The 27,467-nt window shown below is 41.9% G+C and overlaps 3 protein-coding genes across 8 annotated transcripts in view; 1 reads left to right on the top strand and 2 right to left on the bottom strand.

The window, feature by feature from the left end:
• The first annotated feature begins 412 nt into the window (after nt 1-412).
• Nucleotides 413-8,094, top strand: gemin4 (gem (nuclear organelle) associated protein 4). The gene is made up of 6 exons (XM_005738298.1): nt 413-638; nt 1,234-3,222; nt 4,693-4,849; nt 4,957-5,221; nt 6,544-7,233; nt 7,438-8,094. The coding sequence occupies exons 1-6, from the start codon at nt 629-631 to the stop codon at nt 7,669-7,671; spliced, it is 3,345 nt and encodes a 1,114-aa protein (XP_005738355.1). The 5' UTR covers nt 413-628; the 3' UTR covers nt 7,672-8,094.
• On the bottom strand, nt 7,688-10,486 carry LOC102198542 (protein FAM57B-like). Its single transcript, XM_005738299.2, has 5 exons — nt 10,224-10,486; nt 9,724-9,807; nt 9,407-9,626; nt 9,240-9,335; nt 7,688-8,764 (listed from the first exon to the last, which is right to left on the bottom strand). Exons 1-5 carry the CDS (start codon nt 10,343-10,345, stop codon nt 8,489-8,491), a joined length of 798 nt encoding a protein of 265 aa, XP_005738356.1. The 5' UTR covers nt 10,346-10,486; the 3' UTR covers nt 7,688-8,488.
• A 3,793-nt stretch (nt 10,487-14,279) lies between these two features.
• Nucleotides 14,280-27,467, bottom strand: part of usp2a (ubiquitin specific peptidase 2a) — a 54,364-nt gene continuing 41,176 nt past the window's right edge. For all 6 annotated transcript variants that reach the window (XM_005738296.1, XM_005738295.2, XM_005738294.2 and 3 more), the window contains 11 exons: nt 23,580-23,630; nt 20,837-20,960; nt 20,448-20,559; nt 20,246-20,356; nt 19,345-19,409; nt 19,082-19,185; nt 18,730-18,810; nt 17,550-17,628; nt 16,965-17,069; nt 16,458-16,578; nt 14,280-14,876 (listed from right to left, as the gene is read on the bottom strand). In XM_005738296.1, coding sequence (XP_005738353.1) covers nt 14,792-14,876; nt 16,458-16,578; nt 16,965-17,069; nt 17,550-17,628; nt 18,730-18,810; nt 19,082-19,185; nt 19,345-19,409; nt 20,246-20,356; nt 20,448-20,559; nt 20,837-20,960; nt 23,580-23,630 — 1,038 coding nt within the window. In that variant the 3' untranslated portion in view covers nt 14,280-14,791. The remainder of the gene's footprint in view (nt 14,877-16,457; nt 16,579-16,964; nt 17,070-17,549; nt 17,629-18,729; nt 18,811-19,081; nt 19,186-19,344; nt 19,410-20,245; nt 20,357-20,447; nt 20,560-20,836; nt 20,961-23,579; nt 23,631-27,467) is intronic.

Below are 27,467 nucleotides of genomic sequence, written 5' to 3'. Positions count from 1 at the left end.
ACAACATTAGTGCAACAACATCTTGAAAAGGTTGAATAAAAACCAAACGAAATAGGAAAAAAAAAAGTGGTGGTCGAAGGTGATCACTGTTAGGAAGTTACTGTCAGACGTTTTCCGCGGCTGTGTGTTTCATGCCTGAAAGTAAAGTAGTCGATGCATTATGCGGCTCTTGGTGCTGTTTGTATTACACCGAAATGTTGGAAACCAAAAAAATGTGAAAATGAAGCTACATCTATTAACTATTAAGGAAAATATTTAAAAACAAAACAAAAAACAATAACCAAAATTGTTTACCCAACAAAAATTACATTCTGGGGCTGAATAGAGCTCTATTCATTCTGCCATATGCTTAGAGCGCCCTCTATGAAACCGGAAATCCACAGAGTGGGAGTTCTTGATCATGAATACTCTCTGGTTGCACACGCTGACGCTAACAGCGGAAGCGCTTTATACGAAGTTTGTGTCACTCTGATAGAAACCTTTGCTGGGAGGTAGTATCGTGTTTGCTCTCTACTTCATTATACTCTGATGTAAAGTATTAGAGCTGTGGTACAGCTTATAGTTGGAACTAAAATTAGCAAACTAGCTTCTCAGCATCCAGGTCCACTCTGCAGCTTTGGCACTAATAATGAACAAAGGTAACCGTTACACTCCTCACGTTCCCATACAGAAAACACGAGTCACAATTTCTGTTTTGCTACAGTTAATGTTGCATGTGCAGAGATTTTTCGCCATAATCAACCCCCACAAAATTAAACAGTATCAGCTTTAGCAGTTTAAGAGGTAATGCTGTTCTCTAACCGCTCTGCTGTATGTGTGTGAGAATGACAGAGCAGCGACATTTTTTTCTATATATATTTATATAGCTTGTATTCATTCTGTGTGGAACTGAAAAATAGACACCAATACCTTATTCTACAGAGTGTGGATGTTCATATACAAGATCACGATTTAAAATAATGAGATATAAGTAACCTCTCTGAGCTCAGGCTTCAGACCATGTTCCTTCCACTGTCAACTTAAGATGAACCAGAGTTGAACTTCAGCTTATCTCCAGTCAAAAGTCATTTTCAAAGTGGCATTTTTTGGTCTTAAGATCAAATGTGTTGTTTTTTGCGCAGCTTTGCCATTTTAGGCTAATTTAAGGAGCTGAGAGGACAGTTAAAAATTTTGAAAAAAATCCATTTCCTCTGGCAAATTTGAGTTTTGATGCCTTTTCTCTTGTTCTTTCAGACTCGACAGTGCTTCAGGGAGCTTTCCTCCTGGCTGATAAGCTGTGTTCCCCCTCATCTCTGTCCACCATTCAGAAAGCAGACTGGAGCCGGGTGGGACATGTGATCCTGGAAGCACTCAAAGAAATCTGCAGACAGGATGAAGTCAGTGACTGTCCCAACCCAGCAGCTGAGAGCTGGAAAAAGAGGATGGTTTGTGTTGTGTGGCTGAAGCTGCTGTGCAGAGAGGCTGAGGAGAACGTTGAGTTTGCTTGGAGGGAGAACCCTTTCTTCTCTCTCCAAAACAGCCTCCCTGAGGTCAGCCATGTCGTCCTGCTGGAGCTGGTGAAGTCAGCAGCAGCTGCGGGTGTTTTTGCCAGTTTCCTCCTGCGTCTTCCTCACGCTCAAATCTGTGCTGAGCTGGAAAGGCTGGTGGAACATGTGAGGAGCGATCCCATAGGGGAAGACGATGTCCGACTCCTTCTGGAGGTTTGGTGGGAGCTGTGGAAAGGCAGAGTGGAAGAGGAGGTTGGAGAAGAAGAGAGCATAGAGAAGATGTTTGCCAGCCAGCTTGCTCGCCTCTCCTCTGAGTCCTCCAGTCTGTCCCCTCAGGCTGCAAAGAGGTTAAAGTTAGACACGCCAAATTCAGCAGATATTCTGCACATTCTTCTTTACGCACTCAAAGACATGAAAGGTCACATATCCTCACCTGACCTCTGCTTTCAGGCCTTATCCATTTCCCTCGATGCTCTTTACACAACTTTCCTGATAGACCAAAACGTGGTGCTTCCAGCTAAAGAGAAGTTGGACTGTTTGTGTAAAATCCTCCGAGCCAGGGAGGAGAACATGGAGAAGCTGAGTCCTGAAATGATTCAGGAAGCTCTGAAAGACTTGCGTGCTTCTCACACACCTTCTCAGTTTAATCTGCGGCAGATGAAGCTGAGTGAAGCCCTGAGGATTATCACAGAGCTTGCACAGTTTTGGCAAAGCGGTGTTCTCAGTCAGTGTGACCACTCCAGCCCTAGTTACTCTGCTTTCCAGCTAGAACAAAGCATCCAGAGGGTCCTGGCTTCTCTAGAGGAAGCACCCGGAGCTGGTAGTGATGACTTTGAAGGAGAGAATGATACACTCAGAGGTGTGCTGAAGTCACTGTCCCTCCCTGCCGCAGAGAGCAGCCCTGAAGTGAGCGCAGAGGTTGCTGCTGTCATCATCACCCATCACCTGGAAGACTGTGAGGACTTTGCAGCGTTGTTTGCCAGCGAGCCATTATGGGCAGAACGTGCGGATCGCTGGCTCGACTGCCTGGAAAAAAACCAGGGGGCATTCCGGCAGCACAGCACCCTCATGAGCCTCGCCTCCACCCTAATGAGCAGACTCCATAGTGAGAGCGCTAATGTGAGGCAGTGTCACAAACTGCTGAAAATCACTTCAGGTATTTTCTCCACACTCACATTAGAAGACCAGAACAAAGCGTTGGCTGCCATGCTGAGATTATCCAGCAGGGGGTTCTTCGAGTGCTCTGTACCTGCTGCTCTAGCTGATGGGTTTGAACAGGAGCTCAACATGGCCTTCAACTGCATCATTCAGGGGGCGGGCGGAGCTTCAGTGGGAGCTTCACAGGGCAATCTGACTACGGCAGCCTCTCTAGTTGCAAGAGTGGCCTTTCAGAACCCCAAAGCCACTTTGAGGTCCTGCTGTCATTCGGCTGTTTTCAACAAAGGAGCTTTCTCTCTAATGGCTAAGATCCTGGAACAGCTGCCAGGACTCAGAGAGCAGAGGGGAAGAAGAGATGGAGGGAGGAAAAATGTGGTGTGCAGTTTACTTTGCAAGTGTTTACAGGACATGATCCAGACCAAGTCACTGTTAGCAACTGAAAAAGAACAGTTCCTCAAGTTTCTGGGTCTGCTCATGGAGCCTGTCACTTCAGCTGAGGGAGAAGGAAAGAGGGAAAGCGTTCTGTCACCTCAGGAAGTCGTGAAAACCTTTGTCCTGCCTAACCTCTCAGCTACAGGTGAATATCACATGTTTATGTTTACCACAACCTACATTAGCTATTTTATTAGCATTTTACAGTTGTGATCAAAAGTTTAGATCCACTCGTCATGGATATGAATGTCATGGTAAACGTGGTGCTTCCATCACGTCTGGGCTTTTAACATTTCCAGGGTGGAATGATTGTACAGCATACATGTGTGATGACTTTGAAAAAACCCAAACAAGAATTGGATTCACAGGTTTTAATTTATTTTCACTGATCCTGACAGGGTCAAAATTCTAAATGTTAAATGAAAAGGTTAAGTGTACCGTAGCATGTTGCATCTTCATCAGACACTTTTAGTAGTTACCAATAAGCATCTGGCATAATTCTTGGCAGAATTGATAGGTTATTCAAAATTATTGGTTTCCAGGCATAGACCACTAGAGTTGAGGTCTGGGCTTTTTGAAGGGAATTCCAGAAGGTTACGGTAACGTCAGCCTTCTTTATCCACGTTTCAACCATCTGACTGTTGATTTGAGCCACAGAGCAAGATGCTACCACGACCATGCTTGACAGCAGGTACAGCATTCTTAGGTTTGAAAGCCTCTACAGCTGCAAGTGTCAGTTAAGTGTGAAGATGTCGATTTTGGAACAGGGGCTTCTATATCGGCACCTTCTTGGTCCATGGCGATGTAAAAAAACAAAAAAAACAACAACTCTTCACTGTGGACAGTGATGCTGCTGTTCCAGAAGTTTCCAGTTAAAGGCAGGCTTGATGGTCCCTGGGTTGTCCCTGAACCACTTTCATCTTATCTGAGATTGACTGTTTGTCTTTTCCAGAAATTGGAACAGCGGTTCAGTTACAGTGTACTTGTTCTTACATACAGTTGTTTGAACTGGTGATCACAGAGTCTAGCTGCTGAAAGCTGTCTCCATTAAGTATCTGGAATGACCTTCCTAAAGTTCTGAACTGAACCCTGTTTAAAAGTTGTGCACGATGACCAACCAATTTAAATGAAATGTGTTTAAATTAAATACCAATTCTGCCAATAAGAGTGTTTAAATAGCAGCCAGAGTTAAGGCAGATGACTACTAAAAGCATCTGGTTAAAGTGTGGTTAAAGGCACATTTAATCAAATATTAGTAAGGTGCATGTATATATGAGAGCCTGTATGTTAAATCTTGGCCCTGTGTGGATCAAAGAAAATCTAAAATAAATTCAAACTTGCATTCAGACATGCACCCTATTTTTTTCTTTTTTTAAAAGTCATTACAGATGGATGCTATACAAGCATTCCAGCCTAGAAAAGAAACAGGTTAAGGAAATCATGAAAAGTCACCCAAATCAACCTGACATGAGTGGATGGAAATCTCTGACCACAGCTGTAAATTCATTTTAAGTTACATTTGGCTAATCTACCTATAACCCAAGGCTGTCACATAAATGCATTGGGATGTAAAGTTAATTATTTGTCACTGATAGTTATTCTGTGGTTCTGCCAGCTCACTGTTCTGTGGATGCAGAGCTGAGTATCCAGCTTCTTCAGACTGCTTTGTCTGTGGACGTGCAGGAAGCAGCCACCACTCCTCACTGGGTGTTCGACTGCTCTCCTTTCCCCCTCCTCTACATGCTGGCCCAGCTACACAACCAGACTCTCAGGTTTGTATCATAAGTAAAGCTTTCCACTTTTTTATTTCTGAGCTGTTAAACCTTTATAGCGTTTAACATCATTTGATTTAAACTTAAACCCACCTGATCCCTCCTAGATGTTGGGAGCAACCACCAGACCACCACATCTGGTCCATGGATATGAAGGAGCTGCTGTTGTCAGTGCTGACCACTCTGGGGCAGGTGGTGGGTGCGGAGGTGGCAGCGGCCCCCAGCAGCTGGTCCCGAGCGCTGTTCTGGCTCCACAACAAGATGGAAGAGCTGGACTGGACGGTTCAGTTCCTGCTGAACCCTGTGTGGGGGGAGCACTTTAAAAATGAAGTGCCCTCCTCTCTACTGGCTGTGTGTGATCTACCTGAACAGGTATGTCCTACTGCGGAACCCGCCTACTCCTGAATTTCTTTGAAGAACAGTGTCAAGTATCAACATCCAATCTGTGAAAATGCAAACCCAGGTCTGGGTTTAGCTAAAATAAATAAAACAGAATGAATTTATTTGCAAACATCTTAAACCCTCATTTTATTCAAAGTACAACACTCAACGTGTCAAATGTTTAAACTGAGAAAATGTACCTTTTTTTAAAAAAAAGAAGAAGAAGAAAAAAAATCTTTTCAATTTGGAGGCAGAACTTTGAGACAAGGCCTTAAAAGACTGGAAAAGTCAGTGTTACTAAAACAAGTGGCTGATAACTAATTGGGTTAACTGGAAGCAAGTCAGTAACAATACAGAGTACAAAGAGCATCTTTGAGAGGCAGTGTTTCTCAGAAGTAAAAGATGGGCAGAGATATACCAGTCTGCAAAGAAATGTAATCGCAAAGATTTTGAGTATCTCATCATCTCTGGTACATAACTTCAAAAAGGTTCAAAGCATCTGGAGAAATCTCTGTGGCAGAGGACAGGCCCTCAGAAAGCAATGGATTAAAAAAAAAAACAGCCATGATTCCATCATAGAAATCAGGAACGCTTCCAGAAATCACTGTTTGTGAATATGATCCAGAAACACTGCCGTCTTCTCTGAGGCAAAGCTCATAAATGGACCGATAGATCCAAAGTGTTCTGTGATCAGATAAATCAAAACTCGAAAGCCCTGAAAGGTCAAATTTACTGAAACTTTTAAAAAAAAAAACAGAAAATAGAAAAACGCGTAAAAGCACACAAACCACAACTGAAGTGTTAATCAGGACACAATAATGTGATGGACCGGCTAGAGAAGTGACCAGAACCAAAACATGCACATGATCACTCTGAGACATGCTTAAAAGAAGAGGACTCGTCAGAGAAGACGATGCAGGATAACACAAGATTCATATAAAACTGTAGATACTGTACATGTTTGCTATTAGCTGTTAAACAGCCATCTGTTATTATGTCCACAAAAACACTTCCATTTTTTTAATGATTTTTCTATTTGCTGGTGTTCTTTGACCTCTGCGGGCCACCGTAATGTACAAGTTTTAGGCTTTCAATCAGCAGATGCTGCTCAGCCTGTAGACCTTTAAGCCATTTTTGTAGCAGGCTGTAAACCAAATTTTTAATGCTGTAAATTTGGGCATTTTAACATTGAAATCTGGCTCACAGGCTCACTTTTTGAGAAAAAAAATATGTGATACTGTTATTTGTGTGGTTTCTCTAGAGCTGATTGTTTTTGCTCTCAGTTTGCATTGAACACTATGTCTGTCCTGTAGGAATGGTTGGGTGTGGACCTTCCCTCGTACGGTTTGGGCACAGGTCTTTTAGCCTGGATGGAGTGTTGCTCCATATCTGACTCTCTGCAGGGCACCATGCTGTCCTGTCTCACTCTGGACCAGCACAAACCTGACCACGTCAGCATGTTCAGCAAAGGCCTGCTAGTGGCTCTGACTCAGATGCTGCCCTGGTGCTCCGTCTCCCAGTGGAGCAGGCTGCTGAGAGGCCTCTGTGAGCTGATCACATCCAGCCGCCTTCACGTGCCTTTCTCTCTGGAGTACGTGGACTTTCTGCCCCTACTGGACCTGAGGAAGTTTTCATGTGAACTCCGCCTGTCAGTCCTCCTGCTTCGAGTCCTGCAGCTGCTCTGCGGCTCCAGCTGCTCTGACTGGCTGTCGGCGAATGGCTGGGCACACGTAGGCAGGTTATACGCCCACGCTGTGAGGGACATGATGAATTCACTACGAGCCAAACTGCCTCTTCCTTCATCTGGTGCTTTTACTGCTTCTGCTTCAACTCCTCCTAAAACGCCAGAAACCACAGACTCAAATCCAACTCTCATATGTCCAAAGTCCGAAGAAGCCAGAGACACTCCTCTGATATCAAAGGATTCACAGAAGGAGACTGCTCCAAGCCAGGAAGTTCTTTTTGTTCTGAGCCAGCTCTTCTGCCATGTTCAGCACGTCCAGGTACGACTTCTTTACACCATTCTGTCTCTGATTGGCTAATTTTTTCCTCTTATAACCAAGCAGCATGTTTGCTCAAATTTAGTAATGCACTTGGATCAGAATGTGTTAGATGCCATTGTATTTGACTGCTACAAAGTTCTCTCAGTGTGTTCTTTTCCTGAGTCAGGACTACAGGCTCACTGGTGAAATGTGTCTTCCCTTCAGGTGATGATGCCAGGAGGCCAATGTGAGCCTCTGTTCCTCTCTAGTCTGGAGATCCTCAGTCAGTACGAGGCCATTATGGCCGCCTTCCCAAACAGCTGCACCCCACTGGAGTGCGACAACACCCGCCACTTCTTCTCTACCATCTCAGACAACTTGGAGAACCTGGAGATGAAGGCTGTGCTGCAGCAGAAAATTGCTCAGCTCGTGTCCTCAGCAGCATTATGCACACACTGATCTATCTGCTGTTTCCCACTGAGCACTTTGAGTTTGCAAAAACTCAATCCTGAATATGCCTGCTGATTAACAACAGTGTAATGTTAAGGTCATGTTTAATATGAGCACCTCTCTAAGAATCCGCTAATGATGTCAGTGTATGTACAAGTTATCCCTGTGAGCCAGAAGCTCAGGCTGGAGACGACTCTAAATAGTTTTCTTTATTTTTTTATTCTTGGCTCTATGTGATGTCATAGAAAATATATTTTTAATATAATGAGACACGGACCTGCTGTATGTGAGGGCAGGACACAAAACTACTCATGTAGGGTGCAAGAATGAAAGCATGGAGATGGAAATAAGGAGGAAATCTGTCACACTGAACTCAAGTTAAGAAGTAACAAGCTTGAACTCTCTGTGAATTAAAAACCAAACTTAAAATCATATTTTGCAACACGTTGAGCAGTTATTCTTATTTGCATTAACATTGTAGACAGCATGAAAACGTAAGCTAAATGTGTGTACTGTACACCAGGGGCACTCAGTCATCATCAGTGTGTTATTATTTCATCCTATATTCATTAAACTGACTTTAATTTATACAAACAGATTCTGTGTAGTTGGGTAACATTGTTGAGGCTCTAACATATAAAAGCTGAACAGACAAAAGGAAAACAGCACTGCTGACAGACTATGTGATAGAGTCACAGTTAAACAACTCTCTCCTGTTAAATCTGACTTAAGTTTATTATGAAAATAATAAACTTATTTTTTCATTAACTGTAGCAATAATCTGAGGGTTTTGTGTTGTTGTTTTTTTTTGAAAATCATGGAGTCTTCAGTCTTTGCGGGCCGGCCCCTTCCTCTGCCTCAGGTACAGTCTGTTGGCTTTCCTCAACAGAAGTATAAACCAGTAGATCTGTGGAGCCAGGAGCACTAGGTTACCCACGTTGCATTGCAGTGGCAGGTGAAAGACCACTCTGTGCAGAGGAATCCCAAATTGCCGGCCATACATCCAATACATGAAGGGGAAGAGCAGGATCCGACATGTGAAGAAGCTGAGCAAGACAATGATGCCGTTGATCCTGTGGAGTCTGGTGTTGTCGAGACCCAGCTGGATATGAAACACAGAAAGATGGTGAGGGGACTTCCCTAATACATCCATGTGCGTAACACAAAACACTTTTATGCAAACATGATAAGAATTTATGCCATTTGTCGTACTACAACACAATCTTTTATACATGACCATTATAAACCCTGCACACGGTCCCACAATAAAAACACAGGACCAGGTAGGTTCATCATTAAAAACTGCATTTTGTATTTAAATCAATTATCTTTCTCTAACAGTAAATTTGCTTGATGATCTGAAATTGCTTTGGCTAGTCTCTGGTGTCTTTGTACAGTCTGCCACTCTGGTCCTGTCAGCTGTGGGAGACTCCTCAATCTATGGATCGGGAGCTTAGGTCCTGTTCCTGTGCTGCCAAGATCGAAGCCTCTGTGCTGTCCTTTAAGCAGACCTTTTCTTGCCACTAGTGGGATTTCTTGATGTCAGCCTTCCTCTAAAGGTAAATCCCATGCATTACCTGGATGAGAATCTTTCCAATGGAGACAAAAGGAGTGCTGAACTCTGTGGTGAACAGGCAGCCGATGAAGAAGTCCCCCAGTCCTCTTCTGAAGAACTGCAAATCAAACATTTAGTGGCAAGTCAGCCTGAACACACAAAGCGGAAGAGACTCCTCAGTGTTCTCACCAGAGTGATGGGCATGAAAATGAGAAGCAAGGCCATATGATGAAGAACCAACATGGAGTCCTTGATGAGAAAAGCCTTCACTGTCTGAAGAGAGTGGCCGCTGTATGAGCTGGAATGACCTTTGAGCTTCTGAGTATGGTAGTGGCTCAGATACATGGCATAGATGTCAAAGACCATGTAGGGCACTCCAAACAATACAAACGCGTTCACCAGCCAGTGACTGTGAAGTGAGACAGGAAACACTTTCACTGAACTAACAAACTGACAATCTAATGATAACTCATGTCTTCATGTGCAACAAACTATGAAACACTAACCTGTCAGCCATGACGTCCCTGCAGGATGTCATGACTGTGACTCCAGCTGCAGTAGCCAGAGAAGCATGTATGGCAGAAACCAGCCTAAAGTAAGCAAAGCAACTGTTTGGGTAGACACAACTGCACTGGAATACATGCACGTTTATTTGTTGTCTGGCTTTTTAATAGTCCCCACTGCACACGCAATGAATATTCAAACCCTCACAGGCGTGCAATGTGGTGCCTTTGGCACATATCCTACAAACACATAACCAAATTATTATGTCAAATTCTAAAATCTAAGTCAAGCTTATATTTAACGGGAATCAGAGGATTCCTTACGTCAAAGACGCCTCTATGGTTTGTTATATATGTGCCGAATTTAGCTGCTCTTTCCTGTTAGTAATGTGACACAGGAAGCAAATCTCCGCAGTGTGTGTAACGAGACAGATAAACAACACAACATTAAACTGGCGTTTGTGTTAACGTAGTCTGATGAGGTGACCCGTGTGGATGCTGACCTCTCACTGACACAAACCACGTCAGCGTCGCTCCACTGTGTGAAAGTGGATTTAAGGACTTTTCTGGAGCTGCAGAAAAGTCCAGGGAACACCAGAGCGCCACAGACCAGAGCAGAAAGCATTATGTTAGCCGGCCTCCTCCTGGTCCCCGTAACCGTTTTAACACAGTCTACATACCAACACCTGCCGTAAGGACACCATCGTATTTCTGTAAGCTAACGGCAACTAGCTTCTCTGATGGTTTGTTGAACTTCCGTCAACCTTTATTTAGAGGGTTATGATTGGCTGTAGGAGAAGAGCTTTAAACCAATAGAAATCCTTGACTTTAAACTACCTTTGAATTTCTCAGTCGTAAAATGTCAGAAAATGTCGTAATGACAGTGACTTACCAATAAAAGGACATGTCAGTCCAGTCTAAGATAAGTCTTCGTTTAACAATATTATGGATTCATGTCCATTTATATTAAATTACTCATTGAAAAATTACAAATGAAATAAAACACAGGGGCTTAAACAGTTTCCAGTATGCAGTCTGTTATACCAACATATAGTAGAACCAGCGTGTCATATATTTACAGGCAGCAAGCAGGAAAGTGTGCTTGGTTCTCACAGAGCAGGAATGCAAGGCGGCTCCAGCCTTTCTCCAGAGGCATTATAACAGAGAGAGACATGGTACTGAAAGGACCCTGGACTGGAACCTACAGTACAGAAGAATCCTGTACCAGCAAAGATGCTGACAGAAATATAACTTCCAAGGGAAGAAAAGCTTATTTAAAACCATATTTTAATGAAAAGTCAGCAAAATTCTGAGTATTATTTTAACAGATTTGACAGAAGATTCAGTTAATGATCTTCTTGATTTCCTCTTGCCAATTAAAATGAAAGCATGTAGCTAATGAAAGCTACATACTTCAAATTAAGTGCCCAATAAGTGCCCAGAGAACTGCTGCAACAATGGTTTGGAGTTTCTTTGTGACCTCGGGGCAGCAGTCTTTGACCTAAAGCTTAGAAATAGTGCAAACTGGCAACTTGCTAATCTCCTACATCAAGCATTATTTCCAGTTGTGTTGATTATGTTTGACCGCGTGGCCGCAGAGCCTTCAGTTTTCAGGCCCCTCTTCTGTGGAACCAGCTTCCAGTTTGGATTCAGGAGACAGACACTATCTCTACTTTTAAGATTAGGCTTAAAACTTTCCTTTTTGCTAAAGCATATAGTTAGGGCTGGATCAGGTGACTCTGAATCCTCCCTTAGTTATGCTGCAATAGGCATAGGCTGCTGGGGGATTCCCATGATGCATTGAGTATTTCTTCTTCAGTCATCTATCTCACTCACTATGTTTTAATAGTTGTACAGAGTTTTAAAACTTTTTAGTAATCTCTGGCTCTCATCCATAGCATGTCTTCTATTCTGTGTTCCTCCTCTCACCCCAACCGTTCACGGCAGATGGCCGCCCCTCCCTGAGCCTGGTTCTCCCAGAGGTTTCTTTCTGTTGAAAGGGAGTTTTTCCTTTCCACTTTCGCCAAAGTGTTTGCTCATACCCCTTATGATTGTTGGGTTTTTCTCTGTATGTATTATAAAGCGCCTTGAGGTGACTGTTATTGTGATTTGGCACTGTATAGATAAACTAGACTAAACTCTCAGCAGTTGGAGGATACTCAACTGCAGAACCAGACTGTGACTGTGACCTATAATACAATGCCATTTTTGAAATCAAATGTATTTCTTTAGAATATTGCAGCACTTTCACAGGAACGCCTCACAGTTGCCTGTTTAAATAAATACACTTGAGTGTTTAATTTGACTGTTGGATTTGTACTTCAGTGCTAGTTGTACTTTATCATACATGTGAACTTTATGAGACCATCTTCTTCTTTCAGCGTCATTTTAAGGGTTGACACAGCAGATCGTCTGATTCCATCTCACTATATCCTGGCATCCTCCTCTGTCACACCAACCCTCTGCATGTCCTCCTTCACTACACACTCTACTGCCCTAGTCGCCTGTCTCAACTTCTCTCTGAACTCTGTGTGCTACATTCTTCCTATTATTAAACCACATTAAACTTTGCAAAGGCTCACAGTTTGGAATTTCATTGACAGGCTTCCTGACAGTGTCGATGCAGCTGTCTGCTTGGCTTCAGCTCTGCTTTTTGCAGTTGGTGAATTGGATTTCTCAATGTGTTTGCCCTATCAGTTGTTTCACAAAGTAGAATTAGATAAGTTATAACAGAACAGTATGGAAATCTATCAATCTGAATGGTTACTTTCAGGTAGAAGATAGACGGTTCCACATTTTACATTTAAAAGATATAGATTCACTTAATGCTGCAGTGTGCAGGTCACACGATCAGTGATTTGTTGTGCTTTTATGTACTGCAGGTAAAATAAGTATTGAACATGCTTACCGAATGTATTTAATACTCCATACAAAAGCCTTTGTTGGTGATGCCAGCTTCAAGATGCCTACTGTATGGAGAAACCAGTCACATGCATTTCTAAATGTGATTCTGTCTTCAAATCCTGTAGGTTCCTGGATTTCTGATTCTCATCATTTTCACTCTGTCTGAAATCTGGTGTGGGGAGCACCTAGTTGTGGATGTTTTTTCCACTTCTAGATTATGGCCACAACACTGCTCACCGGAACCTTCAGTAGTTTAGAAATACTTCTGGAACCGATGCCATCTGTATGTTTTGCAAGAATAATGTGGTGAAGGTCTTGAGGGAGCTCGCTGGTTTTACCCATCATGAGATGGCGCTTGTGTGACACCGTTTTGTAATGGATCAGCTGGGACTGAACTAGCTGATATTAATTTCCACTAAGTGGCAGCGTTGCTTTCTAATTACTGATAGATTTCAGCAGCTGTCATGACTTTCTGCACTTCCCTGTCTTCCCATGCTCAGTCCTTTTTCCCTGTTCCCATTACTACACATAATTTATGGACTTCTACGGTTTGTTTTCTCTGCATGTGTGGATTGGATGGGTTGTTACCAAAATCTGGTGAGAATTTCATGCCAGTAGCACCTTTAGAAATATATTTACTTAGAAAACGTATTTTACCCATTGAATGTGCTGGTTATAAAGGTTGTACTGGTAGTGACTAGAACAAATGTTCTCTTTGGGAACAACAAACATTATTATAGCTATCTCTGTCTTAACTATAAGACCAGATTCAGGCAGCTGCAGACTCTCTAGCAGAGACCAAAAAAATACAAAGACAGAAAGTAAAAGCACTGTTGCGCTCACTTTTATTCATATATATATATATATATGCATATATATATATTTATATAGTCATGTGTTTGACTGCCACAGTTAAAAAGTGTGACTCATCACATTATCACCTGTAAGCATAAATAATGACTTTTTTTTCTCTCTTGAAACCTGGTAAATAAACCAACTGAAAACAGTTAAGGGTCATTTTCAGCACCATTGAATAGTACATTCTCTATATTGCATCAGGATATAAAAATATACAGATATAGTGTTTTTTAAAACATTCTTTCCATGTTGTTCAATGGCATGAAACAAGAGAGGAAGAAAAGACCCCATACTGACAATGAGGATTATTACCGTTATCATCTGTATTATTAATCTGTAGCCGACCCTTAGCGGACCGTGCGCTCATCCGTTCACAGCACTTTAAAAACATCAGTAGCAGCCACACGTGGGAGAAACAAATAAAATAAAACACGAGTTAGAGGCAGACTTCTTCTCTGGAACATTTCATGCTCACAGTGCCACCGACCCTCCCAACCACTTTTAGAGAACAAAAGAAAAACAGGAGAGTGATGGAGATGCTAATAGGGACCTGGGAGTGCTGGAGGGTTGTGGGAGGGAAAACCAAGCAGGCCGGTGGGCTGCAAGCTTCTCGTGTCCATGACCAGTCCAGTTATAGACACGGTCTAAACACTGTACATCCACAGTCCAGGATGGTAACGATGCTAGGGGCCTCTATTAACCCATACCCCGCCCCAAAAACTATCAATGGAAAACCCTCAACATGAATTCAAAGCAGAAAAACGTGAAGAAAGAAAGCAAGAAGAAAAATAATAAACTGGGTCGTCTCAGTTTTAATGGTTTGAGGCAAAGAAGAAGATCACAAAGAGAAGACGAAGAAGAAGGAAAGGCGTGGTCAGGACCAGAGTTTGCAGTGCATAGAGAGGGGCTTCTGAGATGGAGACTGAGTCACCTGGTTGGTTCACTCAGATGGGATTATTGCCCTCTGTCAACCTCACACACACACACGCACACACACACACACACACACAGTAAACGCACGTCCACCCGCAACCAGCAACATGTGGGAGTACAAACGGAGAGCAGAATTAAAAAAGCCAGTGGTTTCCAGCCTGTCCCCCCATCCAGCAGTTTCTGTGGAGTGATGTGTATGTGTGTGTGTGTGTGTGTGTGTGTGTGTGTGTGTTTGTGTGAGCCATGTAATGTATGTCCAAGTAAAATTTCCAAACAGGCCAGGCTCCAACAGCACTTTCATGTGTTGCGTGTCCATCCGTCCAGTGTCTGTCTGTGAGTCAGAGTGGTGCTGTGGCCTGCCCTCCTCTACGACGCTTCACATCCGCGAGGAGCAAGCCAGCTCGTAGAACAAGACGTAGGCGTCGCTGCTGCGCACTTGGCTGGAGGACATTGGCGTTACTCTGAAAGTATATAAATAAAATAAAATTAAACTTAAGCCTTTGAACACTTGATTATAATGTATCATTTATATATTTTATTTAAGCAAAAATTATCTCATGATCCTCTGAGTGAGCTATAGGGTGTCTTTATAGATATTAACTGTAGACATAATCACAGTCTGTTTGAGCAGTTAGTATGCAGTAGGATGCCATATAGTGTAACTCCTATCTTACTCTAATAGAAATTACAACATGATAAATGGGATAAAAAGTCAAACTGAAAGGGAATGAAGCTGTCAGGCACTATAGTTGCTACTTCAGTCACACACTGCTGTCTAAAACAACCTGCTCAGACTTTGAATGTAATGACTAATTGAGTTAGCTGAAAGCTCCACCTGAGCCTCATATGTGTGTGAGTACATTTAGTAGAGCACCGCATTAAAAGCAGAATGGCTGAATTTGGTGATTTTGAGATGAGATGTCAAGTCTGAGGGAGCCCACGTGCTAACATGGTTTCCAAATGGATTAATTCTGTTGGCTAGTGCTGATGCCAGGAGGATGTGTAACAAATGATGTATGCCTTCCAGGAACGACTTTGATGCTTGATTAATAGGAGAGCATTAAATCAACGCTGCAGCCTGACATACGCCTTCCCTTAAACATCTGTTTGGTTGTGTGAGTGTAGAATACAGTACGAAGCATCTGTTAAATGTAACACAGTTGTAATTGTTTCTAGCTTGCTCATTATGCTGATGCAGCAATGTGGAACAGTGTCGAAATCTACAAGCGTTCTTGTTTTCTGAGCTTGAAATCATCAGTGTGCACTCAGTCGGCTGTCTTCTGTTATAGTAAAAGTTACTTTTGTTCAAGATTTATCAGCTCCAACGTGAGCAGCTCAGTTTCAGATGTAATGTTAGAACAAAGCAGACACACACGGGTAGAAAAGAAAAACAACACTAACGATTCACTGCCTCTTTATGGTGGCTTCACAGGGTTAATCTTACTTTGCAGTAATGCATATGTATATATACTGTATGCATGCTGGTGTATGAGGAGGTAAAGGAAACAAATTCACTTAGTCAATCTAATTTGCTTTGTTTCCATGCTGGAGTAACTTTCAGAATCATCATCAATTCATTTATCTTTCATGAAGCTATCAAATGGTTTCAGTGCCAGCGTGCATGCTGTACACTCCCAAACACACACACAAGAACAGCGTGAGCTATGTGTAGTCATCAGCTATGTGTAGTACAACCCCCGAAGAGTGACGGAGAACCAGCATCAGACCTGACAACAGTGTTGAGTAAGAGGAAGCGTGGAAGGGTATGAATGAGTGCAGCGCAGCAGGAAACAGCTTGGAGTGACCAACGGGATGCTAAGCAGAGCAGATAGCACCCGCAACTCTTACTATCACTCCTCAACTCTGTTATCTTAGCCAGGGGGTGTTTGTGTGCTTGTGAGAGCAATAACAGCCTGTAAAATTATCATTATCAACGAGCTGACTTCTCCACACAGCTCCTATGATCTTCTACACGAACAGTGAACTGTCATAGTAACACTAAGTGTATGTGTGTGTCTGTGTGAGATTTGTGGCGAACCTACCTGGAGTCATTGAACGTGTACCATTCTCCCGAGCTGGGATTGCGACAGTAGGCTGTGTAGTGGCCGCCCATAGTGGTGCCTGAGTGGTTGGACACTGCGTACAGGTTGTACACTGCATTTACTGCAAGGTGACAAAACACATGTTTAAAGGGACAGTTCACCCAAAAATCAAATCTAGATATTGTCTCAATAGCCTGTAGTGATTGCTCACCACAATGGGCCATGACTTGAATATGGGGCCATCTATTTCCATTATACTCCATTAAAGTATAATGGAACTAGAAAAAAATCTGAATGGAGAATAGTTTCATGTAGAAACCATTATTTTAATGTTGTAGATCTGGGGCATTGGCTTGAACTGCTGCCTCACAGCACAAAGGCAGAAACTAGCTCACACCTAAACACTGAATAAACTTCTCTGTGAGCCAGAGAGAAAAGTTCTACATTTAGTGTAAACATAGCGTTCTGTGGCAGTCCACTCGTGGAGAGTACAAGCTCATTACTTACTGCTGTTTTCAGAGGCAAACTCCCGCAGGTCAAGATCCTTCATGGGGAAGTTAACAAATGTGGACAGTTTGCTGGTTCTTCGTGCCTCAGAGAAGCGCTTCAGGTCTTTAGAGGAAAGGGAGTCAAGGAACAGATGCTCTGCATACAGTAAACTGTACATCAAGCCAACATTCAACATGACTACTCGGAACGGCTTCACTCCACTGAGGCTTTAGAATGACACATCCATCACCTCAGTGACTTGACAAATTCATAACAGCCAATTAGCAGCTCGTTAAAACATCTGATCATGTGCACTGTCAGCGCTCACTCACTTAATTATACTGTTGGGCTTACACACATGACAACTTCCTGCCTCCATGGCAGAGCTGTCTGCTGCTAACTGTTCACAGCACTTTTCTATTGCAGCTATTGTCATAGCTGCAACAGAATAGCTAAGGGTCAGCTAATTACTAGAAAAACACTTTTTGCAATTCAGTAGAACAGAATACAAAGCAGTAAGTCATAAAATCTCAATAAAGCATTCAGCTACCCCACATGCCTCAGCACAGCATCACAGCAGGTGATGAATAAAGCAAAGGATACGCAGCACTAAAATCTTGGGGAATTTCTGTATTGTGAACTTTTTAGTGCATCTCCTCCTGGCTTTACATCTGTAGCACGTCTTTGAGAAGAAACAGAATAAGATCAGTCAGTGTTTAAGAACAGGAATCATAGAGGAACCACCACACAAGATAAAAAGCACAAGTTACTCACTCAGTCTAAACTATCTCTGACCATCTATGTGCAGCTTACATTTGTACTGAGCATAAAACAAACTGCAGTTTATAGATAGTTTCCCTTTTAGATGCTGTGTAAGTTCTGTGGGAGGAATTTTTTAATTTGAATTACTTTATAAGCATTTTACAGTTTGTTGTTGAACAGGAAAATTCCAAACCAGTTTTCCTAAATTTGCTGCTTCTGCAGTTACTTTGCTCTGCCTTTGTAGGGCAGTGTAACTCCTCTAATTACATGTATATGAAGAGTTTCTGAAGAAATACAGTTTTTTCTTATTTTTATATTTGTCCTGTCACACTGCTGGATGCTCACATTAAACATGACCAACAACACCTTTACATTTGTAAAAACAGTTCTACTGTCATTTATGATTCATTCAGATGTAAACATATTGTTGTGCACTTTGTGCGTCAAAGTATGAATTTGTTTTGAGAATTGTGTTTTTTACTTGTATTTATGTTGTATGGTCTACCTTACAATATAAAGTGCCTTGAGGCAACTGTTGCTGTGATTTGGCACTGTAAAAATAAAATTGAACTGAATGCTAGGTTTGCAGTTTGGTTTTGGAAATCCTACAATTGCAAGTTCAGGAGGAAGTCTTATGGCTTCTTTTAATGGCTTAAAGCCAGGCGAGGGGCAGCCAATAATATAGAAGTGAAAGGGTGGACGTAAAAGGACAGGAACTAAAGCAGCTTGTTTCAAACAGAGGATCAACTCAACTGAGTTAGGGGCAGCAACGAGCCCTGTATATGTTAATAGGGATTATTTTAAATTGTGAATCATGCAATTCTGTCATCGTCTAAGAATAAAAAAGGAGCTGAAATTAGCTTAATTATAAAGTAAACATAATAAACTCTTATACGCACAAATAAAACAAATTTCATGTTCTGTGTTAGCTGTGCTAACTCAACACTGGATAGGAAAAGTATGAAGTCAAAGTGGTGATTATCATAAGCTCTTTTTGTCAGTGCAAGCAGTGAACACCTACCGGCTTTTCATCCCCATCAAGGATGTCTTCTTTGGTGAAGAGTCGCATGCAGTCCATCAGACTCACCTCACCATAGCCCTTCTGAGCACAGATGCATTCACATTACATTCACACACACGAAGCAAAAACAAATAGAGACAGGAAAGATATGAAGAAGCTCATATTAGGAGCTGTGGACACAGGAAGTGTTTCAATATTTAGTGCAAATCATCATAAAACACACACACACACACCCACACCCACACTCATACACTGATTGTGCTGACATTTGTGTCTGCTGCCCTTCTGGTACGCGTTACGTAAGAAGGACAAACACAGGTCCCTGTCTGGACCTGTGAGTCTGTGCTCTAACCTTGGCGATAGGCAGAGAGAGATCCCAGAAGGGGTCGAAGACAGTGGAGCAGAAACCACAGTGGCTGCAGGTCAATGAGCTCTTCAGCTGTCCCACAAACAGGTCTGGAGAAGCACAGATCAAAGAGTACATCAAAGAAACAGATGAGAAAGTTTATCTTCCTTTTCATTTCCATTTAACCACGTTCTGTTTATGTCTTGTATGTGCAAGGTGAATTTTCACATTGGTGACAAATAAAACTGAGCTGCAGCCCATTTACTCACCTACTATCTTACTGTCCTCTCGCTCCAGGTATTTACTCCACATCTTCTTCCCTTTCTCCTCATCTCTGAGGGGGGAGTATGAGTTAGAAGTTAGAAAGTGTAAGCCTTACACTTCATGTAAGGCTTACACTTCATGTACATATGTAATGCCTGAGCCCCCAGCATGCAGCTGATAGTTAGGAAGATGGCTAAGATGGGGGAAATCATACTGAGCTGTTGTGACACTGTAAAAGGGTTTCAAAAATAACAAAAAGCAACAAGAGAACCTGGCCTAATTTATCTTAACTACCAAGGTGTCCAAGAACCATTTTAGGGGATTAAAAAGATGCTTTACAGAAACACTTCCTCCTGTGAAACACTTTTTCATGCTGTGTGCAGATATTTTCCTGCAGTTTTAACAGTGCAGCAGAGAGGATGTGTTTTTAGGGCAATACTGGAAGTTGCTGGAATTAACTCTGACCCTTAAACAAACCGTGGTTAGATAACTGTTAATTATATCAATGAAAAACTGGAGCATTAAGTGCTTGTGGCCCCCAGAGAGGAAACAAATCAGCATGGGAGGTGAAACTATTGCACATGGCCTTGAATTAAAGATTAATGATGAGGCCTCAGTGATTAGTGCTGTCTTGGTTTGGGGCTTGTATTCATACTGTACGCTGCACATAACCTATTCAGAGATTTGGCCCTGATGTTTTTGAATTACTAAGCTAATGTGATTCAGGCTGGTTACGTATGAGTAAAAGCTCTAATAAAATACAATAAACAGTTGTACTGTTCATCTGTGAAACTTCCAAACACATCCTCATCTCCAGCTAACAAAGTCCACTTTTAAAAACAAAACAAAACAGTGTTAGTGTGACTCAGTGCAGGTACACGCGCACGTGTCGGTCTGATTACTCACGGCAGGTGGTCGAAGTCCTCCACAGTGCCTCTCGGCCTCACAGTGACCCTGTTGACCTCGTTGTGCAGGCCGTCCAGGAGGAAGCGCAGGAACTCCTGAGCATCCTGTTGGCTGTGATACACCAAAACAGTTAGGGCTATGAAAATCAAAATCAGGTCACAAAAAAACAGAAAATAAAAAATAAAATGATTACAAAGCTTACTTGTATCCCACAAATCTGGGAGCATATCTCTGGATCTGTGTTTTAAATTCGGACGGGCTGACAGCCTCACTGCTGGATGATGTCCACATGGTCTGTAGCAGCTTGGCAAATTCTACCAACACAGCAGCAGCTAAGGTTATTCACACATGCTGGGACGTAAAATGCTTGTGTCACAGTGGAATGAAATGAAGGTAGGACTCTTTTTCATGCAAACTCTTAAAAGACCAAGAAAGCCACTCTTGTTTTTACCTCTTCTAACATGCTTTCAGGTGAAATGTGCAAATCTTACAGAGATGCGGGGGGTAGGGGGGAATGAGTGTGCTGCTGGTGGACCGCTGTGAGGAGAGTTTGTTTTGGACTCTAAGGGGCCTGTGTGACATGTCTCTCACCTTCCATGAGGGCTGTGTTGGTGCGGCTGTTGTTGTTAAGGTCTCTGCGGTGGGAGTTGTGCAGGCAGTAGTCTCGCAGGCTTTGTGTGTTGCTAAGACACTGCAGGATACTGTTCATGAAACACTGTCAGGACAAAGCAGAGAAAACGGTTTGATTCCAGATGCTATAATCAAATCAGTTTATGCTTTTACTTAATTAATACTGTTAAGTTAAACGTATTACTATTCAAGTCCTAATTAATAAGATTTAAGACCAAACTTGACATGGACATCAAAAGCAACAAACACACTGTTGTCAGTTCAAAATGAACAATAAGGTCAAATTAATACAGGAAAAACTGTATTAAAAACTGTGACCCTGAATCCTTCCTTAGTTATGCTGCAATAGACGTAGGCTGCTGGGGATTCCCATGATGCATTGAGTTTTTCCTTTCCAGTCACCTTTCTCACTCACTATGTGTTGATAGACCTCTCTGCATTGAATCATATCTGTTATTAACCTCTGTCTCTCTTCCATAGCATGTCTTTCATCCTTCTCTTACCCCAACAGATGGCCCCGCCCTTCCCTGAGCCTGGTTCTGCCAGAGGTTTCTTCCTGTTAAAAGGGAGTTTTTCCTTCCCACTGTCGCCAAAGTGCTTGCTCATAGGGGGTCATATGATTGTTGGGTTTTTCTCTGTATCTATGAAGCGCCTTGAGGCGACTTTTGTTGTGATTTGGCGCTATATAAATAAAATTGAATTGAATTGAAAAACTGTCTGAATGTATTTGTTAATATAAACAGACAACCACCTTGTTCACCCAAATGTCAAACTCCTGAAAGCCTGACCAATTTATCTGATATTATTGGCTGAAACCAGCAATATGCTACTGCTGGCATGTTGTTTGGAACGCCACACTCACACCAAACAGCTGATCTGACCAAAGTCGGGCAGAATGTACACGAGTAAATAAATAACTACACATAACACATTTAGGGAAATCCTTTTGCCATGTCTAAATGGAAAAGAAATACTGGCATATATATTGGAATATGGCATTTTAAAATCACCAAATATTAGCACTAGTTTCAAAAATCCTTTACCTACCTTTGACAGGCAATGTTGTTTGTTCCAGAAACATCTACAAACTTTAATCATCAGGACTCAACTTTGCTATTATATCAAGCAGCAACTTCTTGCTTACTAAATGGCTGAAAATTAAGCCAATATGGACACATGCTAAGAGTTGCAGTTGTTTTATTGGTCAACAGATGCTGGTCTCAAACAGTAAGTCAATCCCCATAGACTATAATGTAACAATGTCCAACTCTGCAGCATTGAAAATGGCACAGGAAATGGATTTAGCTGTGACAGATCATTTCTACTTCATAACAGCTGTACAGGGGGTGAATGTTTTGGAGGCTAAGGCCAACCTTCATACAAAGTCTTTGGGTTAAACCCGCAGCATCCCATGACCACAAACCAACAGGAGAGCTGCCCTTCTTCTAAAGATTTATTTTTGCCATTTATCCTTTAGTAGATAAGATACAGGACAGACAAGAAAGCAGAAAGGGAGCATGGGGGAATGACACACAAGCAATGTGGCAGGTATATTGTTGGTATATTGGTCACCAGCTCAACCAGATGAACTGAGATCTAAACTGAACTTAAGGCGGCTGAAGACTTTTAAAGGTGTTTTAATAAAAGATAATTCACAATTAAGACATTCTAGGCCTTTCTGAAGATGTGCAGACACCCTGCATCATGTCTAACAGTGATTTCTAATGTTGTTCCAATATGTTACCAAAATATATTTCTGAGCGCAATTTGCAGTGTTAAAAGATGACAAAACAGTAGCTTAACAGCTTGAACGAATACTTCAACATTTTGAGTGATGTGCTTATTTGCCTAGAGTTAGATGAAAAAAACAGCTAGCATGTATAAAGATAACAACATCTCCATATAGGCACTCAAAGCTCACTGAAGAATATGCTGTCTTGTTTGACTTCGGTGTGCTCAAAGAGTAAGAATAAAAAGTTGGGACTTTACAGAATGTGATTTGTGCATTAATTCCTCGGGTGAGCACATCATAGCTGGGTATCTGCTAACCTCACTGTAATTACAAATACTTGTTTTTACTTTAACTGTTCTAAGTCTTAGTGAAAAGCCAAGCAACTCAGATTTACTCCTCAGACTTGAGCATCATCAAGTTCATAGAACAAAGGCAATCAAGTGTTTTCGCCAGAACTCTGTTCACATCATTTTGAAAAAAGGTGGTGTACAGTCATGTAATAAAAGCTAAATCTACATATTATGTAAGAGAAGGATTTTTCAATGTAAATGTGAAGTCATTTGTCCTTGATGAATGTTTAAAGAAGCAGAGAAGCAGCAGTGTAACTCCTGGGTACAAAGAAGTATCACAGCACTGTCTCATGTCACGTGTTCATGTGACACATGTGCAGCTTGGTAAGAACAAGCCAGTCAGAGAGGGAGGGAATGAGATCTCTCTGGTCCATAGTTCAGAGCTCTCTGATTAGGTTACTCTATACAAGCACACAACACAGTGCACAGTTTATTTTAGGAGTCGTCCTTATGCTTGTTGCCTGGCAGACCGAACAGATCGCAACACACTGTGCTTACAGTGACACTCACTGGATTTTTGGAAAGCTATTGCAAATCAGTTGAGAACAAGAGCAACACTACTCAAGATGTTAGTCTCACAACAGATGTAATTACATGTATAGCATGTGGCTGCTGTACTTACAGTGTTTCCTAAATTCTTCAGTCCCACCAGGCCTTGGGCGCTCTTTGAATTCTGAAAATATAAATAAATAAATATCAAATTTAAAAACAAAACAAAACACCATTTTCAGATCATATGTACAGTCTTTTGATCAGACCAGTGAGGGCTGGTGACTCCCAACCACCACTGACAGTACTAAAATGTTTCATTTTATTCCTGAAGCAAAAACACTTGAAGAGCACTCCATGTAGCGGTATGAATGAATGAACTGAAGCATTCAGCTTTTTCTGGTAGTGTTTAGCCTTCAGGAATCTCCAAACAGAAGATTCCCATTCCCAGCATCAATGTTATCTCTCGTGTCACTGTCCATGCTGCATAAGAAATACTAGTCAGTTAAATTAATAATTTGTAGTGCATTAAAGTACAACACCAGTTAACTATTGGTCACAGCCAGCTGTTTTCAGAAATAACACTACTCAACCAAATCTAACAAAGTCCTTCTAGCTTAGTGTGGAGCTTTGTCTGCACTGGGTTAGAATGGAATGGAACAGTTTACAGTGCAAAGGCCTTAATAGTGACTAACAGGAAAGTCTTAGTGTGTGTCAGACTTTAAAAATGAAAGCCCACAGTTATACACCGGATGTTTTCAGGATGACTTATGTTAAATTTTCATAACCAAAGTGTCCGGTTCCTTCTTGGAATACCAATGTTATTTAAAACATGCTGAATTCTCAAAAATAAAAGCCTCCACTGGTTGGTGGTTGTGAAATGTTAGATTTTTAAAATAGTCCAAGGAATTTGTCAGTATCCTTTGGTGTGTCCTTTTTGCACTAGACACCATTATCACATGCTGTAACTGTATGAGTTTCAAAATAAAAGTTACCATTTATGTATAGGCATTTAGCAATACTTTACAGAGTATTAGAATTTTAAAGATAAAACCAGGTAAGTAAAGCCCAAAAGGTTTATTCTGTTCATCTGGACGTAGCATTTTCAATGGGTATCGTCGTTTCTGTCACTTGGAAGGGTGATGAAATGTTTCTCCCATTGAAAAGGCTAAGTCCAGATGAACTGAATCAACCTTTTGGGATTTACTTACCTGGATGATTGAGCATGCATCAAGACACTTTCTTTGAAAACTTCTCTAATTGCTGGAATTGTTTATTTATGCAATCTTGAGTCAGCATCTTATCTTCAGCTTCTCTCAGCTAGCTGATTTTGCTAAAGATTTTTAGCCGCGAGTAGCAGACAAAGGCCAACAACAACAACAATAATCCAGGTGCACTCTCTCCAGAACCTGTGTGGTCTAGACATGCAATGTCTTAACTAATGTGTTACCGAATGCTGGACAGGTGTGTATGTGTGTGGATTTTAACCTTTAAGGACAGAAGGACTGAAGCCCTGCTAATCTGACATCTTGTGGGTGCACTATTATGCATGTGTCACGGACCCGGCTCTGGGGACTTGGGGTCTGTGGGCAGTGGGAGACTATGACTGTTGTTGTTGTTGTTATTATTATTATTATTATTAGGTGTGTTGTCTGCACTGCCCCTGTGCACATCTGTGTGTAGGCAGATATGTGTGTGTATTGCCTATCTGCTGTGGCCAAGTTACAGGCACCTTCAGCCCTGGGGGCGTGGTCTAACTTGAGGGCTGGCCACACCCGAAGTCCTGGCCGCACACCTGCTCCTCATCTGGGCTCGTCGGGGGAGCTATTTAGATGAGCGATGGAGCTTCCACCGATGCGGGATTATTGCGTTGGACTACACGTCAGTCTTCTAGCATAGTCAAGTTTGAGTGTATGCCTGCTGGGACAAGTGTGTAACGGCTGCCTCTATTCTTTTCCCTTCAGGAGGAGTGTGGGACAAGAAGGAGCAGTGAGCACGGGGAGTGCAGGGACACTGGAGCAGAGAGCACTACACAGGGACTTTAGGGAAGAAGACACTACACGGGAGTCTGGGAAACTGGGGATTCATTGTTGTTTACTTCACCACCTTGTAAATAAACACTGTTGCACTGAAGAGTCCGGCGTTTGGGTCCTATTTCCCCATCTCCCCACAGTCTGCCAGCCAGATCGTGACAGCATAGTGGATTTTTGAAACATTTCAGCAATTTTTAAATATGATGTAAGAATGCAATTAACAGTTTGAAATGGAACTTAAGTTTGAACACATAAGATTTAATACCATCTGTTACACCGTGCTGAATGCTGACTGTTTCCAGTACTTTTCTTGCTTTTAGATGAGTTAAAATGGCATTTAGATTTATTAGTAAATGTAAAAAAAAAAAAAAAAAAAAAAAAAATCAATCAATGAGGAACCACACACACATATACACACCCACAGAATGTGATTCTTTTTTTACTGAATCTAATGGGTGAAAATCCTTACATAACTGAATATGTATCCATTAATCTGGCAGTCTTTCTGCTGAATAAGCCGGGATTGTGAGCTACTTCGCCACTGCCAACAGTGCTGATGTGTTTGAGGCTGAATTTGCACTTTAATGATATCCTCATGAATCTAGAGACCTGACCTTGCGCTGTGTCCCTCTAAGAATGCCATATAGGAGGCATTTCCTGGTGAGCATTATCTGTAGACAGAAGCTTGTTTTTGTGATTTCACAGCTGCTTCCTCTCTGGGTAATCACTCCCAGATGGCTGAGATCTGATAAACAACAGCAAAGTCACTGTACCTCACCGAGTTTAATTCATACTGTAACTTTCACTGTTCTTTAGGCAGGAAACTATGAAACAGACACATTTAAGCTCAGTGAAACACAGCAGATGGCATGGCATATTATCATGTTTTCAGAATCTTAAAATGGTCTGAAATGCTTTAAAGAACTTATGTCATCACTCGCTGCAGTTCAATTTCATTACATAAGATTAGTGGTTATATAATAGTGTAACCAGAGGAAGAACAAACAAAGAAGACGGGGGTGGATAAGGAATGCACTGGTGCCCTTGGCTAAAAGGCAGAAGCATTTTTACAAAGACGCGTAGGACTGAATTCACTGTGCATAATGCTCCATCAACCAGAGTGCTGCTGTACTAATCGTGTTTATAGTCACTGTGAAAACACACTCACTAAAAACGTGTGGGTAAACTTGTGTTTTTAGGCACTCAGAGTGTCGGCAGACTGACATCAGTCACCTGAGCTCACTGTTTTGTTCGGCTCATTTTAAAAATTTATATGGCACATTTGATTACAACAGCAACCTGCTGTACAGAATTACAAAATAACTAGTACCGAATAACTCTCATACTGTATTAAAAGACAGTGAATACAAATGTGTTTTAGGTTTGAAAAGACTAACAGTAGGAGGCTGTCTGATGTGTAGGGGTAGATTATGCCTCAGTTTAGGCGAGGGGTCTGCAACCTGCGGCACTTTTGTCCTTATACTGCGGCACCGGGTGGTTTGGAAAAATAAATTAGAAGTATTTAGCTGAAGTGTATTTTATTTGTGTTTAGTTCTTTTTTTAACTTGTAGTTCTAAACTGGAAGATTATTGTGATATTGAAATATAAAAATAAAATTATATTTTCTTATTTTTCATTGCTCAAAATAAGCGGCACACTCGCGGAAGCTGGTGTACCCACCGAAACGCCAGCATTTATTGAGACTTTCAACTCCAGGTAGGCCAATTATGGATCTTCGGATCCGTGAACTATGTTAAAAACAAACACCGCTCACGCCTCACAGATGACAGCTTAGAGTCCTGCGTAAAGATGAAAGTCACTTCGTACAGCCCCGATTTGCAGACGCTGTGTGCAGAGGTTCAGGAGCAGAAGTTCCATTGTAAACATACCACGGCAGACCCGCTGCTTTTCAACATTTCTTTATTGACCACTTTTCACACAGGGTTGCTGTACGCATACAGCCGGCTGTAGCTTTTCAGCTCACAGCC

Source organism: Pundamilia nyererei, unplaced genomic scaffold (genome assembly GCF_000239375.1).
Source record: "Pundamilia nyererei isolate P.nyererei 1_Seehausen unplaced genomic scaffold, PunNye1.0 scaffold00083, whole genome shotgun sequence".
Taxonomy (NCBI): Eukaryota; Metazoa; Chordata; class Actinopteri; order Cichliformes; family Cichlidae; genus Pundamilia; species Pundamilia nyererei.
Note: the sequence above shows the minus strand (reverse complement) of the source record. Positions and strands in the feature narration are given on the sequence as shown.

What these genes read in the sequence shown, in the direction of transcription:
- gemin4 (XM_005738298.1), top strand. An exon ending in CTACACAACCAGACTCTCAG is followed by an intron (nt 4,850 to 4,956) that starts GTTTGTATCATA and finishes GATCCCTCCTAG; the next exon opens with ATGTTGGGAGCAACCACCAG. An exon ending in GCCATGTTCAGCACGTCCAG is followed by an intron (nt 7,234 to 7,437) that starts GTACGACTTCTT and finishes TCTTCCCTTCAG; the next exon opens with GTGATGATGCCAGGAGGCCA.
- LOC102198542 (XM_005738299.2), bottom strand. Translation starts at nt 10,345, where the DNA reads ATGCTTTCTGCTCTGGTCTGTGGCGCTCTGGTGTTCCCTGGACTTTTC. An exon ending in TTTTCATGCCCATCACTCTG is followed by an intron (nt 9,336 to 9,406) that starts GTGAGAACACTG and finishes TTTGATTTGCAG; the next exon opens with TTCTTCAGAAGAGGACTGGG. An exon ending in TTGGAAAGATTCTCATCCAG is followed by an intron (nt 8,765 to 9,239) that starts GTAATGCATGGG and finishes TTTCATATCCAG; the next exon opens with CTGGGTCTCGACAACACCAG.